Genomic DNA, 16,146 nt, shown 5'->3' with positions numbered 1-16,146 from the left:
GGGCTCCAACTCCAGGGTAGACATGAAGGAAAGGTAGTGACGTTACCCAGAGGAAGTGTCCTTGATCATGAATATTCAATATTCTTGGATACCCAAACCAACCAAGTATGCAGATATCAGTCTCAGTGTAGCATTAAGACTACTGGTTTTGTACAGTGGCCCCTTCAAACCACACCGTTGAAATCACATTTCACGCCACATCCCGCACACACGTATGTTCTGCATGCCTGCACGATGTGATGATGAAATGCATGTGTAATATTCATCATTGTGTGGGCCGACAGCAAAGATGCAGCATGGAAAACAACATCAGCTGGCCAGTGAGTGAAGGTAACAGAGAGAGAGAGGCTTGATGCTCGATGGTGAGGAGAAGTCATTTCGTCTGAATGTGGACGTGTGTGTGTGTGATCATGATGTCATTAGAAGGATAAACCTTGACAGGCTGGTGGATACGATGCTGCTGCAGGAGACCCAGGGGATGTCATTACCACCTGGAACCTAGGCGCAGGTCACACACACTCACACACACACACACTGTACGTGCACACACACACACACGGTCACAAGGTGGAATCCATCACATCATATATGGACAGCTCTGACCAGCCCCTGACAGTGTCGAACAATATCGTTGGTAAATCTGTGTCTTTCCTCACCAAATCCTGAGGTTCTGTGTATGCACGTCTGTGGACAAATGGGCCTCATTACCATCCACACACAAAACCCTACATGACACACGTCCACACACTAACACAGACAGCATGTGCTGCTAAGTTGCTGTGTGCACTTCTGTAGCAGGCTGTGCTTCATTACTGTTCACACAGAGACAGTTGCTGTGTTTTTGTGTCAATATTTAATGAGGGGCTGAGAGCCTAGGGACCCCACTGCTGTCAGGAGCTCCTGTAGTCTGGAGGTACCACCTGTTCAAACTCTCTCCCCAATGGCCACACACACACACACACACACACACACACACACACACACACACACACACACACAACAACAAACTGACAAACCACGTTCAAAGGTTTAGTAATTTTGTTGCAACATTGTCAACGTTATATGCATGTAAACAACAACTTTTGCTAGCTTGACTGCCTTACATCGTTTCCAAAGAAAACCATGGGAATATCAATTGAAACATGACATATTCCCCTCCTGCTAGCTAAAATGACAGGGGTAAAAAGCTGCCAACAGCTGAATGATTTCCTCAGTTTGACTTCCCCGTGTCAGTGTGTCGGATGATCTGAAACTGCTTGACTGAGTTCCTCTTCCTGATCTGTTTCTATGCCGACCAGCGTATCACATCCTGTCCATCACTACTCACACAGTGCACCCATAACAATAACGGATTGTTAAAGAAGATGAAGAGAAGATGTCTGGGAGAGATAGCAGCCAGTCTCTGTGTCTCTGTGTGTGAGTGTGTGTCTCTGTGTGTGTGTGTTTGTGTGTGTGTGTGTGTGTGTGTAAGATGGGGAAACAGTGTCGATTTAAATAGTTGAACTAGAAAACATTACTTTGTTTTGCAAGACACAATTATTCAAGTGGAAGTACCTTTCAAAAAAACTAACTTTAATTAAAACAAAAGAAAATTCAATCATCGACTCATTAACAAGATTATAAAACAGTGATTTAGTTACATAAATAAATTGATATTGGTGTATCAAATCTTAATTTCATAAGCATGTATACATGGATCGTTGTAATAAATAAAATGGGAAAAACAAAACAAAAAACGATTTTTTCCTACACAAACAAATTAAACGGCTAAAGAGAAATGGAGGAAATTCTTTCAGAAGAGAAGAAGAGACACAGGACAATGTAGGTCACTAAACACATGTGAGGAATCGCTGGGTAAAAGCAGGATTTACACAGCCATTCAGTTACTAATAAAGGACACTAAAGCTGGGACCAAGGTGGGTTGGCCCTCGCCTCTTGGAAGGCGTTTGGTTGTTAGAACGTCTGTTTGGTTAAAGTTAAAGCGTTAGGACAAGGCAAGAGAAAAGGCTGTTTTATTCTTTAAACAACACAAGAGAAAAGCCATACAAAAAAGCATGAAAAATGGAACAGAAATATAAAGTTAGGGAGTATGTCAGAAATACACTGGTCTTTAAGACAAGCAGAGTAGGAGGAACCATCGATGGTTTAGATAGCCATGTCTTCCTAGCTAGGCTACATTATGATGAACCAGTGTTAGCTAAGCTCAGGTACTTGGCCGCCTCCTTACTGTAGGACCGACCTGCCATGATTGATACAAGAGAAACAGTTACTGTAAACCGGGTGGCCATGTTTGGGTTAGGGCAGGCAAAGAGGTTAATACTGCAACACAACTGGCCCAGAGAAGACTAGCTACACCTCTGCTTCAGTCATCAGGGCATCCAACCCATAGCTAACTGCTAAGGTGATTTCAGTCCCACAGAGAACAAAACTGTACGGAACAAATCTGATTCAGTGGTATTAGCATAGACTCACCTTGTGAGCTCAACCAAACAGAGCCAGGCCAATCTCATACTTCAGATATGTATGTTGTGTTAGAAAGAAGAAAGAAATCAAACAAATTGAAAAAGGGAGCGCAAGCTACAGCGGCTTCAAGTATTTCACATTACATAGAATACTCTGTATAAATTAGTTAACATATACTTTCAGATCCTCCATATCCAGACATTTCACTATTGTATATATACACAGTACAATAAACGCTCGCTAATGTCGCTCCCCGTTGGTTGATCCTGCGGTCGTTCCTTTGTCCTTTTCCTGTTCTAGAAATCCCTGAGAACATTCTGTTGACAGTTGCTGAAGGTTCCCCACAGAATATCAGAGCTGAACGGGTTCTCGTTCTGTGGTTTTTATGTAGGGTTTTAATATGATACTGGCCCCGTTTTACACTCATCAGCACTAGGAAGTAGACACCAGTTACTGTCTCGCCCCAAGTAGCAGTGACAAACAAGCACCATGGCTTTGTCTACTGATTTGTCTGCTCTTTCTTACCATCAAGGTTCGAAATGACCTATGACTCTAGGGAGGGGGGGAGGAGGGGGGGGGGTCCCGTTAAATGTCATAGTAAAACATTCAGAAGACAATTTTGCTATCTTATCTGTATCTTTTCCACTTTTATCTGCATCTTTTTCACCTTTAATGTAATAAAATCTTATGTTTGAAATTGAAACAGTTGAAACAATAATGTAAGACTATCCTACTTGACATGCCCCAGTGCTGCTCAGTTCAAACCTGCTTACCATCATCAGTCAGCAGCAAAGTTGCAAAGCTGACTGATGGGGATAAGATACTGTCTGGGGTTGTCTTTACGTTCTATGAACTACATAAGGAATTCAGGCATAAGCTTTGCTTGTCTCAGTGTCTGCTTTGGTTTGCATCTGGCCCTACTGCATTAGTGGCAAAGGTAATACTAGTAATACTCCTGTTTTGTCTGTTAACCATGTATCATTGCCGTAGGACCAGCATACTGTCCATCTTTTTAACCACTTAATACTGTATTTACAGTGGGGCTAAAATAACAAGAGGAGTGAGATACTAGCATCATTCGGGGATGTAGTTAATGCCTATGAACTGGCTGTCGGAGTGCTGCTGAGTCAACAGAAATGCTGCTGGGGGCTTCTTCCTGGTGGGCGGAGCTGAGCGCTGCAGTGCTTACCAGTGCCCCCTAGAGGGCAGGAAGGGAGGTGCTCTGTGTGGGTTAAAGCCATAGTTTCTCTCTTTGAGGGAGCCTACTGATGCAACGTTTTTTTGTTTTTTGTTTTGTTTTACACAAGCGCTATCATACGAGGGCTTCAGCTACTGGACAACACAATCTCAGTATAAACCAACATAAAAAAATGTTTTAAAAAAATGACGCTGATTATAAAAAAACTTTGACTTTTCCTCTTTTCCGCCCTTGCACATGTGAAGAAGTAGGCCTACACACAACATTCACAAAATGACAAACAAATCCTCTCTTCAGAAAATAAAAGACTTCTGTACACATAGTAGTAGTAATAATAATAATAATAATAATAGTAATAATGTGTACAACAATAACAACAGCAAGAACGATAATACCATGTGTGGCTCTGTCAAGTTTTTTTTCCCTCCTCTACTTCTTTCGTTTTCTCTCTCAAGTTAATGGTCCATTAGAAGTCCAAAAGGAGTGGAAAAAGGCAGACTAGAGTTAATAGAAAAGTTCTAGAAGGGCACAGTCCCCCTCATCCAGCCCCAGTCAGCCAAACCTCTCCCTCACCAGCATCATCAGTTTCTTCTTGCCCTTGTAGATCTGTTTGAGGTTGTCTATGAACTGGGTGAACTGGATGTGTCCGTCGTGTGCCATCAGGAACGTCTCCCGGGCCTTCCCCAGGAACTCGATGAACTCGCTGTAGTGGCGGGGGCTGATGTGCGTGAGGCGCGAGTGCGTGGTGTTGATGTACGCCCCGATGGTGGCGTCCAGCAGCTGCCGCAGCGGCGCCTTGTCCAGCGACATCAGCTTCCCAGAGTTCCTGCGGCTGTGCAGCGCGGACACGATCCCCGGCGTGGTCAGCGTGCACCGCCGCAAAATATCCGACAGCACCGTGGCGCACTTCACGCTCTTCACCACCAGGGGGATGACGGCGGCCAGCTCGTTCTTGCCCAGCGAGTGGCTAAGGGCGCAGGCCCACAGGACGTCGTTGATGGCCGGGTGCGTGTCCTGGTTGTAGCTCAGGTTGAGGTGGGCCATGGCCAGGGTGGCCAGCTTGTACGCCCGCATGGGGTAGCCGCGGTGCTCCATGTAGCGGGCGATGGTGAACAGCTGGGTGTAGCTCATCCCCGTGGACGCCGCGTCCAGGACGATCTGGTAGGCCGTCTCGAAGGCGATGTGGTCCTTCTCGCAGAGGGTGAGGGCGGACAGGGCGCAGTTCTGGGGGTCCTTCATGGCGCACTGCAGGGCCAGGGTGCGGGCGGAGGAGGCCAGGTTCTCCTGCTGGTGGCAGTCCAGGTGCAGGCGGACGATGGTGCTGTTGGACATGACGGTGGTGGCCACAATGCTGGTGGCCTCGGTGGGGGTGAAGAGGGTGAACCAGCTCTGCATGATGCTGTCCAGCGCATACACACCTGGGACACAGACACACACACACACAGGGTTAAGGAAGAACCGAATAACAAGCAGATGACGCAAAAATAATGACACATGCTAGATTTGCAATTGCCTTCTTGTTTTGTTTTTATATTTAAATGAGAACCTGACCAGGATATCCGTGTGTACTTACCCACTTCTGTGGCACAGGTGACTAACCAGCGGACCATCTCTCTTCTCCTCCAGTTCAACGTGGACAGGGTTATCCTCATCACCTGACAAACGTGAGGAAGAGGAGGGATGTCGACGAAGATGGACAGACGGGAACGAAAAATCATTTGAAGAGATGAGGCAGACAGTTCACACAGGGTTGGGATGTATTTCCATTTAGTCATTTAGCAGACGCTCTTCCATTTATGTTGAAATGTTCATTTAGAAACATGTAGGACTAGTAAACTAGTGAACTATCAGTAGGAGCACAATCAAGACTTTCAATATACCTGTACTGTTCAACAAATGACAAATAAACTTGAGAGAATAACCAGATTAACCATCATTCTTAACCATAATACTTGATTCTCCAGTCCAATGATTTTGTCTGTAGTTCTTGAAATTGTGATGGCTTATTTACAGTACGCATACACACTGTGTCTACATGCCTCCCTGTGTGTTTCCTGTGTTGTGTGTGTGTGTGTTACCTGCAGGCCCAGCTCCAGGGAGACTTTGAGGAGTGTGATGTCAGGCAGGCTGTCCATGAGCGTGGCGATCTTGAAGGCGTCCTGAGCCAGCTTGAAGATGTGAGATGACGAGTGGATGTTCTTCTGGATAGACTCCAGCACTGTCTCCAGCTTACGACTGTCACCTGGGCCAGACGGGGGAACAACACGACACACACAGAAGCTCAACACCCTCTTCCCACAGAAACACGTTTTTGTTGGTGAAAAGTGCCCCTACTGGGTGTTCAGACGTGGTTTCACATGGGTGGGTGAGGGCATATGTTTGAGACAGTGAGGACGCCTGTGCGTGAAAACGTGTGAATTTGAGTGGCTGTGTGTGTGTGTGTGTGTGTGTGGGTGTATATGTGTGTACCTTTGGCTGCGGTGAGCATGGTAGAGGCCAGCTCACACTGCTGGGACTCAATGTGGCTGAGGGTGAACCAACGAGGGTAGCGGTTGGGTACCACGGAAACAATGTGATGCGGCCGCGACAGGTCACCCGATGATGCTGTCGACTCCAAAACAGGTAACCTGGAAACACAAACACTAGCATCATTTACATGTAGTCATTTAGCAGACGCTTACCCAGAGCGACATACAGTAAGTACAGGGACATTCCCCCGAGGCAAGTAGTGCCTTGCCCAAGGACACAACGTCAATTGGCACGGCCGGGAATCGAACCAACAACCTTCTGATAAATAGCCCGACTCCCTAACCGCTCAGCCATCTGACCCCACATCATGTCACACACAAGTAGACGCACACTCAGCTAGACACACCAAACAGCAGTCACACTCTCTCTCCCTCTCTCTACACGTACGTAAAAGCATTCTGGCCATTAGAATCTTGCACGCGAAAGACCCAGACAAAAATACTTCATTATTTCTGCTCCGATAGCAAAGCCTGGGATTCATAAGGGGACTGATGTTTGCATATTTCTACCATTTACTTTCCAAACCTAGTTCTTAATCACCATGCTGAAGTCACCCCAGCATAATTAGCAGTTCTTGCACTTTAATGGGTCTTAACGAAGTCATGTTCCAGAACAGCTGCCAGTGTATACAGGAGGACTCTCTCCCTCTCTCTCCCTCTCTCTCCCCCTCTCTCTCTCATTATAGACAAGAGACTAGATCCTATCACCGTGGTGGACAGCTCATCTCAGATTCTCAGCCCTCTCCTCTCTTGCCCCATTTCAAAGGTCTCCAAGCCTTCTGTAGACGGGCAAACCTGGGCGCCTCTCAACCAATCACAAAGCTAATTGAGTCTACAGGGAAATTAGGAAATTCACCTTGCAGTCCTCCGAGGTTGGACACACATCAAACACATACGGTACCCGTGTGCATGCGCACTTCTTATTTTTTCCCCCTCGCAGATCCACACACAACACCTGACATGACATCAGAGCAAAGCAAGAGGGGTCACGCTAAATGCCCGTTTCATTTTCCGAGCAGAGCACGCAAGATACTGTTGCCACCCAAGCACCATCGACATTTCAGTCTGAAGCATGTTAGACCAAGAGAGGGAGGAACAGGTATAAACAGACTCTCGAAAATAAAGGTGACAAAATCCAAGGCGTGAGATGTGCCGAGTGTGAACACCGAGGCTCGGTGTGAAACGGAGATGTTTCAATGCCATAGCAACGAGGGGTTCGTTCCAAGCACATCTAAAGAGCTGCTAAAAGCTCCGGAACACTGGGGGATTCGAGAAGATTCCTGGGGTGTAGCAAAGCAACAAAAAAAAAGGCCCTAGCTAAAGATGGAGGCCTCATCAACATTCCTGCCTTTGTTTGCCTTTCACAGGCTAGCCACTGGTCAGGATAGTCTAGAAATGTAGAAAACAGAGCAGTAACTTATTCAGAACGTTTCATGAGGGAAAATAATACTGGGTCATTATTGTGAGGAAAAAAGGTTAGCAAAAAGATGCACCCCTTTCTAATAACGACCATGTAAAATCTTCAAAACGACCTCAGCTGTAAACATGATGACCCCCCCCCCATCAAGATTACACTGTAAAGCCTCACATTGATGTTACTGCCTGTGCTCAAAAAACAACAGTAAAAGTCAAGGCTCGTTTCTTCACGGCCATGAACAGCCTGAACGTGACTCCATTAAAGGCAGAGTTAGTGAGGAGGCGGGTAGAGGGGGTCAAGCCGCTCCCCTGGCGTTCCCACAGTGCATCAGGGCAGAGTGGGGACGCTCGCATGCTCCTCATGCTGGAGGTGTTAAAGGGTAACAGCGACCGGCTAGCAACCATCATGGGCTCAAATCCATTCATTCAAACACACGTATGTAGGAAAACACACAGACATGCACAAGGGTATTGCAAATGCACACACAATCACACAGATATATGGAATTGAGGTATTCTCAGATTTGACGTCAGAAAGTGTCTCTTATAAACCAAGGTCCTCCGTCCTCTCCTCCAGATTTCTGGTGAACGTCAGCCTGACTAGTGAACTCTCTACCTCCAACCTCTTCCCCTTCAGAGTGTAAACACGGCTCGCTTCCCTCCATCCATCCACACATCCGCTAGGAAAACCTCTCTCTGCCTATTGTAGCTCGAGCCCATCCATCCTAGTTCTCCACAGAGGAAGGAACTGACAGCTTGGCCTGACAGGAAGTATAACAGCCCTTCACATACGTAGGTCCAATAGCCTACAGACTGTAGATCCAACGGTGAGTAGCCGACGCCGCTTTACCGGAAAGATCCGGCACCATGTTTTTCTAGGACCTTGTGTGAGAGGTACATCTGTGGGGAACAGGAGCAATGTGGCGTGGGTGTGGTGCCGCTCAAAGGCTCCTTTTCAGTTCCCTCACCCAGTAGCTAACACTGTTGTGTCCAACTCCACATGCGTATCCAATGGAATAGTTGACCTGCAGACGCTACAAATACCTCCTCCTTCTCCTCACCAAGACCCAACAGCTCTGCTAGAGTCTCTCAGAGGTTTAGGCTGAAATAGGCCTCGAAATATATAAGCTTGTCACCGTGTTGAGCTGCGATTGAGCCATCGACATGGTGAGAACGACATCGAAACGTACGGAGCAGCGTTGCATTAGCATTCGCCACCGCACTACTACATTACGATGCGGGAAGCGTCTGGGCAGAAAGCAGCACTGTGCTGGGTTTAGCGTGGGATAAACACAGCCAGGAGACAGGGCCTCCACCTCCTTCACGTAGCAAGGAACCTGCGCAGAAGAAACCCAACCCATCGCCACACTACCCAACCCAACACAAAGTCCCCACTGCACCTGTAAGACCAACCTCACACCCAACCTGGAGTCCCATATCCAACTGGTGTATCGTGCGTGTTTGTGTGTTTTTCGCTGTCTTTTAAGAGACTCTCTGTATCAATGATGCCGTAATGGGAGTCATTAAATGCGGGTCCTTCTAGCCTCTCTCTGTGTTTAACTGGCCAGTGTCTCCTGGGAGCAGAGAGGTATACGCTATCATATTACAGCACGCTACATTACACACATTCATTACCTGCTGAGTAGACACCCCTGTTCCCAGGAGCTGCTATAAGTGGCCACATTATTCTAAATCGCCCGTTTCACACGCCAGGGGTGGTGCTGGGGCCGGGGTGTGTGTGAGACTGTGCAAGTGTATGTGTGTTTGAGAGTGTGCGTGTGTGTGTGATTAAGAAAGATCAGATTGGACGGAGAACAGAGGGAGAGTGCAGTATACAGCTTGGTGTGAACACACAAACCACTAGAACATACAAACTCCTGAGTCGGGCTGTACATTTGAGGCCCTTGTCTGACATCCTGTACTCTACTGGGAATATCGACAAAGACCAATATACTTCCCTTCACTGCGGAACTAGTTGACAGGTCAACTGGTTTACGCTGCATTAGGGATGATGAAAAGGTGTCGTTCTCCGCTTGAACGTTCGTGTCTTCCCTGCCTTTTGCTACAACTGAACATCTCCAAGCTCAACATTCCCATGCTGGACACCCCCCAGCGCTCCTTCCTTCATTCTCGCTGAGCACCAGCGGTGTTCTGGGCCGGAGCCACGGAGGGCTAAATGACAGCGAAGGTGTTTCTTTGTTCTCCGTCCCCAGTCTGGGCTAGCTCGCGTGTCCCTGTTGGCCCCACGCGCGCGAGGCTCCACATCATAGCCACTAATTACTGCCTAATGAATCCAATTCATATTCACTGATCCAGCTCCCCGTACACACAACATCAAAACAGAGTGTCTTTGTCTGCAGAACACACACACACAGACGCGCGTGTCACGTGTCCACACCCACAAACACGCGCGCGCACGCGCGCGGTGGGATAATGACTGAGAGGGACTCACCGCATGGCTCTCAGTGCAATCTTGTACGCCAGTTCAGCGTCGTGAGGTAGGAGAGAGGTGAAGAGATAGCGAGCAAAGGTGTGCATGGGAACACTCTCTCTGTGAACAATCTCCCCCAGACCACTGTAAGGCCCACCTGCGAACCAGACAGAGAGAGAAGGGACACAAGGTTTATTGACACACACACACACACACACACTCAACGAGACACTGACCAAACGACTCCACCTGAAATCACCTTTTCGAACGGGGAGAGGGGAATCGGTTTTTCGTTCAGGTGGATTAATACCTTTCTTTTTTGGGGGGGGAGCGTCTTCTGTGTGATTTTATTTCTGAATCATAATAAATCTGTTTCAATCCTACAGAGTGAGGGCAAGGCTAGACGCTACCGTCCTTGTTTTCTTTCCTGACGGGTGGGGGAGAAAACAGGCCACGAGGCAGGAGACTAACTGTGACGTTGCGAGCGCCATATGGCCATATGTGCAGAAGCCTCCCTCCCTCCCTCCCTTCCCCTCATCCCCAGTGGGTTATTTCAGACACAACAGGCCACAGACCACATCACACGTGGGGCCTCCAGAAGCCTCAGGCCCAGAATCCTCGGGACTCTATTACAAGGCAGCCCCAGAAGTGGGTGGTCGTCCTGGGCAAAGGCAGGGCCTGTGACTGGGGTTAGGGTGGGACTAGAGGGTTTTGAGGGCTGAGTCTACAGGATACGCCACCTCACCCATTTCCAAACCCCAGGCGTCACATTCTGTTCCAGCACAAGACCTCGATACAGGGTGTGCTTGAGAGTGTGTGTTTGTGGTTGCTTACACAATACACCCGATGGTACTCTGCAAGGCTTATTTCTGTCTGGTTTAGAGGCGGCTGTAGTTATATTTACACCACAAAATGGAAAGATAATAAATATTGAGACAGACTAAAATTAGTTTTTTTTTCCTGTTCTTTGTTTGAGTATGTAAGCCAACTAGGATAGGGAGACAAGAATAGAGAGTTGGGTAAAAAGCTTTGAAATCCATCCCACCAGTGTGTGTGTGTGTGTGTGTGTGCGCCCTGATGTAGCGTGCGTTCCTCACCCTCTAACAGGAAGACAGCTTGTTTGCGGAAGATCTTGACCAGGGTGTCGTCGAGCTCCACTTCCTGCAGCTTGGCCAATAGCTGCTCTTCGTTGCGACACACCTTCTCCTGGGCGTACAACCCATCTGGCATCACCCTCTGCTGGCCTAGACCAATCAGGGCCGTTTCCACAGCCAACGCCACGTACGATTCGCCATCGCCTAGCAACCGCTGCACTGGCAACCGCTGCAGCTCTGCCCGACTTACTACGCTAGAGCAGTCTGAGGGAACGAGAAAAAGACACACACAAACGGGAGGAGGGGAAAGAAAACAAATGAGAAGGGAACGACACAGCAAAAAGTCGAACAATTCGACGAAGCCCGACAAAAATTCGAGCAAGTTCGACGGATCCGTGGGACAAAACGGAGCTTCGAGGAAGACCGCGACATTCGACGACCTTTAAAGACCATGGAACAGGCAAAAGACAAGAAGGGACCGTGTGGGGATAGTGTGCATGGAAGGGTGTGTGCGTGCGCGTGGCTTCCAGCACAGTGACCAAGCATCGGCTCTCCCAGCCCCCCGTACCTGAGAGGTCCAGGCAGGTGTTCCCCCCGTCCTCCGACCCCCGGCCCGTCTCCGTCAGGGTGCTGAACAGGGTCCCAATGGGATCCAAGGGGTGTCCGACCCAGCCCTCCATGTTGGTGATGGACGTGACGCCTTTATGAAGCAGCTCTGTGACAGACATACGGCGTGTTAAACCACACCCAGACGCACACCCACCAATGGCCTGGCGGATGTGGATGACCTGTGCGGTGTCGTGGCCCCGCCCACCTTTCTTGTGCCGGCGGAAATGCTCCAGCTGCCTCTGCTGCTGACGCTTGAGTGTGTTCACCACCGCGATGGCCAATCGGAGGGCTTCCCGGGGGTAACCGTGGGAACGCAGGGCGTCCACCCTGGCGCACGCCGTTGGGACATGCTCTGAGGGACGGAGAGAGAGGGGCAGAGGATAGAGGGGTTCCGTTTTTTGTTTGAGTCAGCTTTAGTCATTTCACAAGAACAGAACGCACCAACATCACACACGCGGGCGCGCGCACGCACACACACACTCACCGTGCCACATGGGCCAGCCGCGAGCGTCGAAGAGGGAGCCATCCTGGTTGTCGTGGTAACAGTAGTTGGCGTAGAGGTCGCTGGCGATAATGTGCTGCAGGTGACGGTCCTGCCAGTGGAGGTCGCACGCCTCGATCGCCCGCGTGAACACAGTCCTGTGAGGGCGCGACTCTGAAGGAGGAGAGAGAGGACACCGTTCACCTTTCACCTTCTCACAGAGGGACGGAGAAAGCGCGCGCGCGAGAGAGAGAGAGAGAGAGAGAGAGAGAGAGAGAGAGAGAGAGAGAGAGAGAGAGAGAGAGTAAGAAAGAGAGAGGGACAGAGAGAGTAAGAGAGAGAGAGAGTGAGAGAGACAGAGACAGACAGAGAGAGCAAAACCTGTCCGTCCCTCACCTTGGTTTCCATGGGCACCCTGAGGCAGGGAGTGGGTGAGGTTGGGCAGCTCGTTGCCGTGGTTACCGTCCTCCCAGGGGCAGACGTCCACGCTGTTCCACCTCCGGAGCTGGCGGAGCCACCAACACTTCTGCTCCGTCTTGCAGTGGGGGTTCAGCACTATACACATCCATAGGGCGCCTGTACGCACACAGTGAAAAATACACACGTTGACCTTCTTCTTATGCATGCGCTCGTTGTCCCTCAGGGTACACTATTCTATCATCGTGTCTGACTCGCATGTGACAACAATGATCTTTTTTCAATGGACGGTACAGGTAAGTGGCAGGGCTGGCGTTAAATTATTTCGAGGCAGGAAAAGGGGTTTCACTTTTCATTCCGCGGTGTAGAGAACCTGTCCAGTCCCCTTTCTCCTTTGAAAGGTTGTGCTCCAACGCAGCCTTGCACTGATGCACATGCCCAAACTGACCAACTATTTAGAAACTGGAAACTTTATTAGTCCATTTGGGACAAGAGACACGCAGCTCAAAGTGAGTTGAAAAGAAAGAAAAAAATTTAAAAGGGAGGAAGTGTCTCGGATATGAAAACAGTAGGACAGAGTAGACGCCGAGAGATACCAGAATGGCTGTGAGACACAACAGCAATCCAGGTCATGATGTGTATGTGTTCTGTATACATTCTAAAGTACTAGCTGGAATGTCTGTTTAAGCTACCCAGCCATTGAGATGGGCTGAGGGGGAGGGAGAGGGGTGTTCGAGAAGGGAGACTGGAGACTTCAACGTGCACAGGCGGAGAGGAAACTAAATAAAAATGAAGGCTATGTAGATAACTAGAGAAATGAAGGAAGCATGGCTTTGTGTCTGGAGGAGAGGAGTGAAGGATAGGGACAAAGAAGAAGGGAGCTGAGAGGGCTGCATTTCCCGCCCATCGGGAGAAAGATAAGGAGTGAGGGAGAGGGGTTTGAAGTCTGCACTTCAAAGCAAAGTTACACTCCTAACTGTACATGAAATTAAAGCAGATTCAAACTCAAAAGGCTGCACCATCCCTCGAAAGCGGAGACCGACAGCAAAAGTGGAGGAAAACAACCAAACAACAACACATATCTAGATGACAACAAAGACTGCCGACAATTTTCGTTGTTGTCCTAGTAACAGGCCCCCAGGATTCTGGAAGTGTGACTTTGTTTTTCAAGTAAACAGTTTTTTAGTCAACGGTAAACACTTGGTGAGGACTTAAAGACCACCTTGTGGTCCTCTAAGCCTCGTAGGCATGAAAAATGAAAAATGCCAGTCCTTTGTCTCAGTGCACCAGTGAAAGTGCTCGCTGGTGAGAGTGTGTGTGTGTGTGTTCTCACCGAGCTCGTCCCAGAGCTGTCTGTACTTGTCGGTCATGGTGGTGCCCTGCTGCCTCCACAGGGCCAGGCGAGGGTCGGCCATGAACTGTTCTGTGATCAGCGTTAACATCCGCGCTCCGTTGGAATCCCTCATCTTCAGCATCTCCCTTACCTAAAGAACACACACACACACACACACACGGGTCAGTCGGTCAGTCAGGCACGCAGAAATATATACAAAACACACACGCACAGGCATCTAAATGGAATGTAACAGGCACATTAGGCTTTGATCCTCACTACGCTTGATGGTGAAGAGTTTAATCTGAGTGTGTGTGTGGTCATCAAAGAGCATAATGTAGGAGCACATTACAGACCCTGGTTAATGGGCAGAGCAAGCCGTCTTTCTGCCGGAGAGGCAACACATTACGCTTATACCCCTTCTTAACAGCCAATCAGAGGGTCGGCTTTGAGTCTGGAATAGCAAACCAATCACAAATCTGCTAATTCCTCTGTGCTCTGACGCGATTGGGTGTTTAGATCGAGAGTGCCCTTCAAATGACGGAAAAACCACTTGTTATCCTACGGGGTTGAAGAAAGGAGGGTTGTGCAGGATTTCTGTTCATGAGGTGGTGTGCGTGTGAGTGTGTGCGTGTGGAGGTTTCCTGTACATGAGGTTGTGTGTGTGTGTGTGTGTGTGTGTGCTACCTTGCTGAACAGCAGGTTGAGCTGTTTCCCAGAGCCGTGGTATCCTCCCTGGGAGAGGAAGAGCTTCACCTGCTCCTGGACCTGCTCCTCGTCCAGGTGCCAGCAGTTCTCATCATCCACACTGGCCCCCGCGGTGGGGTCCGGGGCCCCTACACACACACACACACACACACACACACACACACACACACTGTATTTAACTAGACAGTCAATGATATCAGTCAACATCACACTTTTCCAGTGTCAGTGTCTTCCCCCCTCATCTCTCTGTCCTTTACCCCCCCCCCCTTCCCCTTCCCAGAGGTAAATAACAGGTCCATAGTGTAGATTGGAGGACACCGTCTCTCTGTTCGAGGCAGGATCACCCTAATGAGCTGCATCGATCTGCCCAGCCCCTGCCTCAATCACAAAATCAATGTCTCTCACGCACGCGCGCACACAGACAGACACCGCGTGTTCGCAAGCTGTAAGCCGAGCACACAAACACAACCGCACCCTCTTACCGTGAACCTGGTTGATCTCAGAGTTCTGCGACAGGATCTCGTCGGCCAGTTTCTGGGCGGTTGGCAGCACCTCTGTGTGGTGGACGGAGATGAGGTACTGGACAAACTTCTGCAGCTGGTCCCTGCTCATCTGGAACAGGGTCTCCGAGATGGGCAGGTGCAGTTTGACCTGCTCGGGCTTCCGTACGCGGTACAGGGACAGCGCCACCACGTGGGCGCAGTAGAAGATGTCCTTGTTGCCGCAGGTGCAGGTCACCGCGGTGATCTTGCAGCGGTCGAAGCTGACGCTCACGCTGCACACCAGCTCAGGCTGGGCGGCCGTGGCCGGGTCTGTTACCGTGCCGCTCAGGTGGAACCCTGAGGAGGAAGGAACGACAAGGGGGAGAGAGAGAGAGAGGTAGAGTGAGAGAGAGAGGCAAAAAGAGAGGGGTTAATAGACACTCTGACGCACAGACTATTATGAAGACTGTAATACTTTAGACACAGTTTTACTGTACCGAGATTGACTAAGCAGGAGAGAGATCGAATTGAATTAGCTAATTGACCTATATTGAGTTAAATGATTGAGCGAGCTACCTAGCGAATTACATGGCCGTAATTCCATCCCAGCAAGCCTTTGAAAAAGGAATATCACAAAGACTCCACCCGACTACGAGTTAGAATCAGTTTGATGGAGAGATAAGAGGTTAAGTAAGGGTAGCAGACTCTGGAACATCACAGAGAAAAAGGGAGAGAGAGCGAACGAGCGATAAAGAGCTCCACCCGTACCCCGATCTGTCTCCGCGTGCGAGTGAAGGTGTGTGCGCGCGCGTGTGCGTGTGTATCAATAATAGAGCCTTTTTCATTTGAATAGCATTTGATCTTTTCCTCGCCGCGCTATGAGACAGAGGTCATTATGCGAGAATGAATATGCATGAGCAGGGGCGGGGCGTCGGGCGCAGGCCTAAAACACACACGCGCGGACGAGCAAATGAAAGAGCATATGA

At 49.3% G+C, this 16,146-nt stretch overlaps 1 protein-coding gene across 1 annotated transcript in view; it reads right to left on the bottom strand.

The window, feature by feature from the left end:
• Positions 1 to 1,551: 1,551 nt before the first annotated feature.
• LOC146232701 (zinc finger SWIM domain-containing protein 6-like) overlaps positions 1,552 to 16,146 on the bottom strand; it is a 34,189-nt gene continuing 19,594 nt past the window's right edge. The window contains exons 2-14 of the mRNA XM_084690136.1: positions 15,161 to 15,517; positions 14,658 to 14,806; positions 13,971 to 14,121; positions 12,617 to 12,796; positions 12,224 to 12,394; positions 11,945 to 12,091; positions 11,699 to 11,845; positions 11,134 to 11,394; positions 10,058 to 10,193; positions 6,131 to 6,288; positions 5,740 to 5,903; positions 5,235 to 5,316; positions 1,552 to 5,079 (exon numbers count right to left, since the gene is read on the bottom strand). Coding sequence (XP_084546262.1) covers positions 4,214 to 5,079; positions 5,235 to 5,316; positions 5,740 to 5,903; positions 6,131 to 6,288; positions 10,058 to 10,193; positions 11,134 to 11,394; positions 11,699 to 11,845; positions 11,945 to 12,091; positions 12,224 to 12,394; positions 12,617 to 12,796; positions 13,971 to 14,121; positions 14,658 to 14,806; positions 15,161 to 15,517 — 2,969 coding nt within the window. The 3' untranslated portion in view covers positions 1,552 to 4,213. The remainder of the gene's footprint in view (positions 5,080 to 5,234; positions 5,317 to 5,739; positions 5,904 to 6,130; positions 6,289 to 10,057; positions 10,194 to 11,133; positions 11,395 to 11,698; positions 11,846 to 11,944; positions 12,092 to 12,223; positions 12,395 to 12,616; positions 12,797 to 13,970; positions 14,122 to 14,657; positions 14,807 to 15,160; positions 15,518 to 16,146) is intronic.

Source organism: Hypomesus nipponensis, chromosome 24, assembly GCF_054491055.1.
Source record: "Hypomesus nipponensis isolate SF chromosome 24, ASM5449105v1, whole genome shotgun sequence".
NCBI lineage: Eukaryota > Metazoa > Chordata > Actinopteri > Osmeriformes > Osmeridae > Hypomesus > Hypomesus nipponensis.
This window is presented reverse-complemented; position numbering and strand designations above follow the sequence as displayed.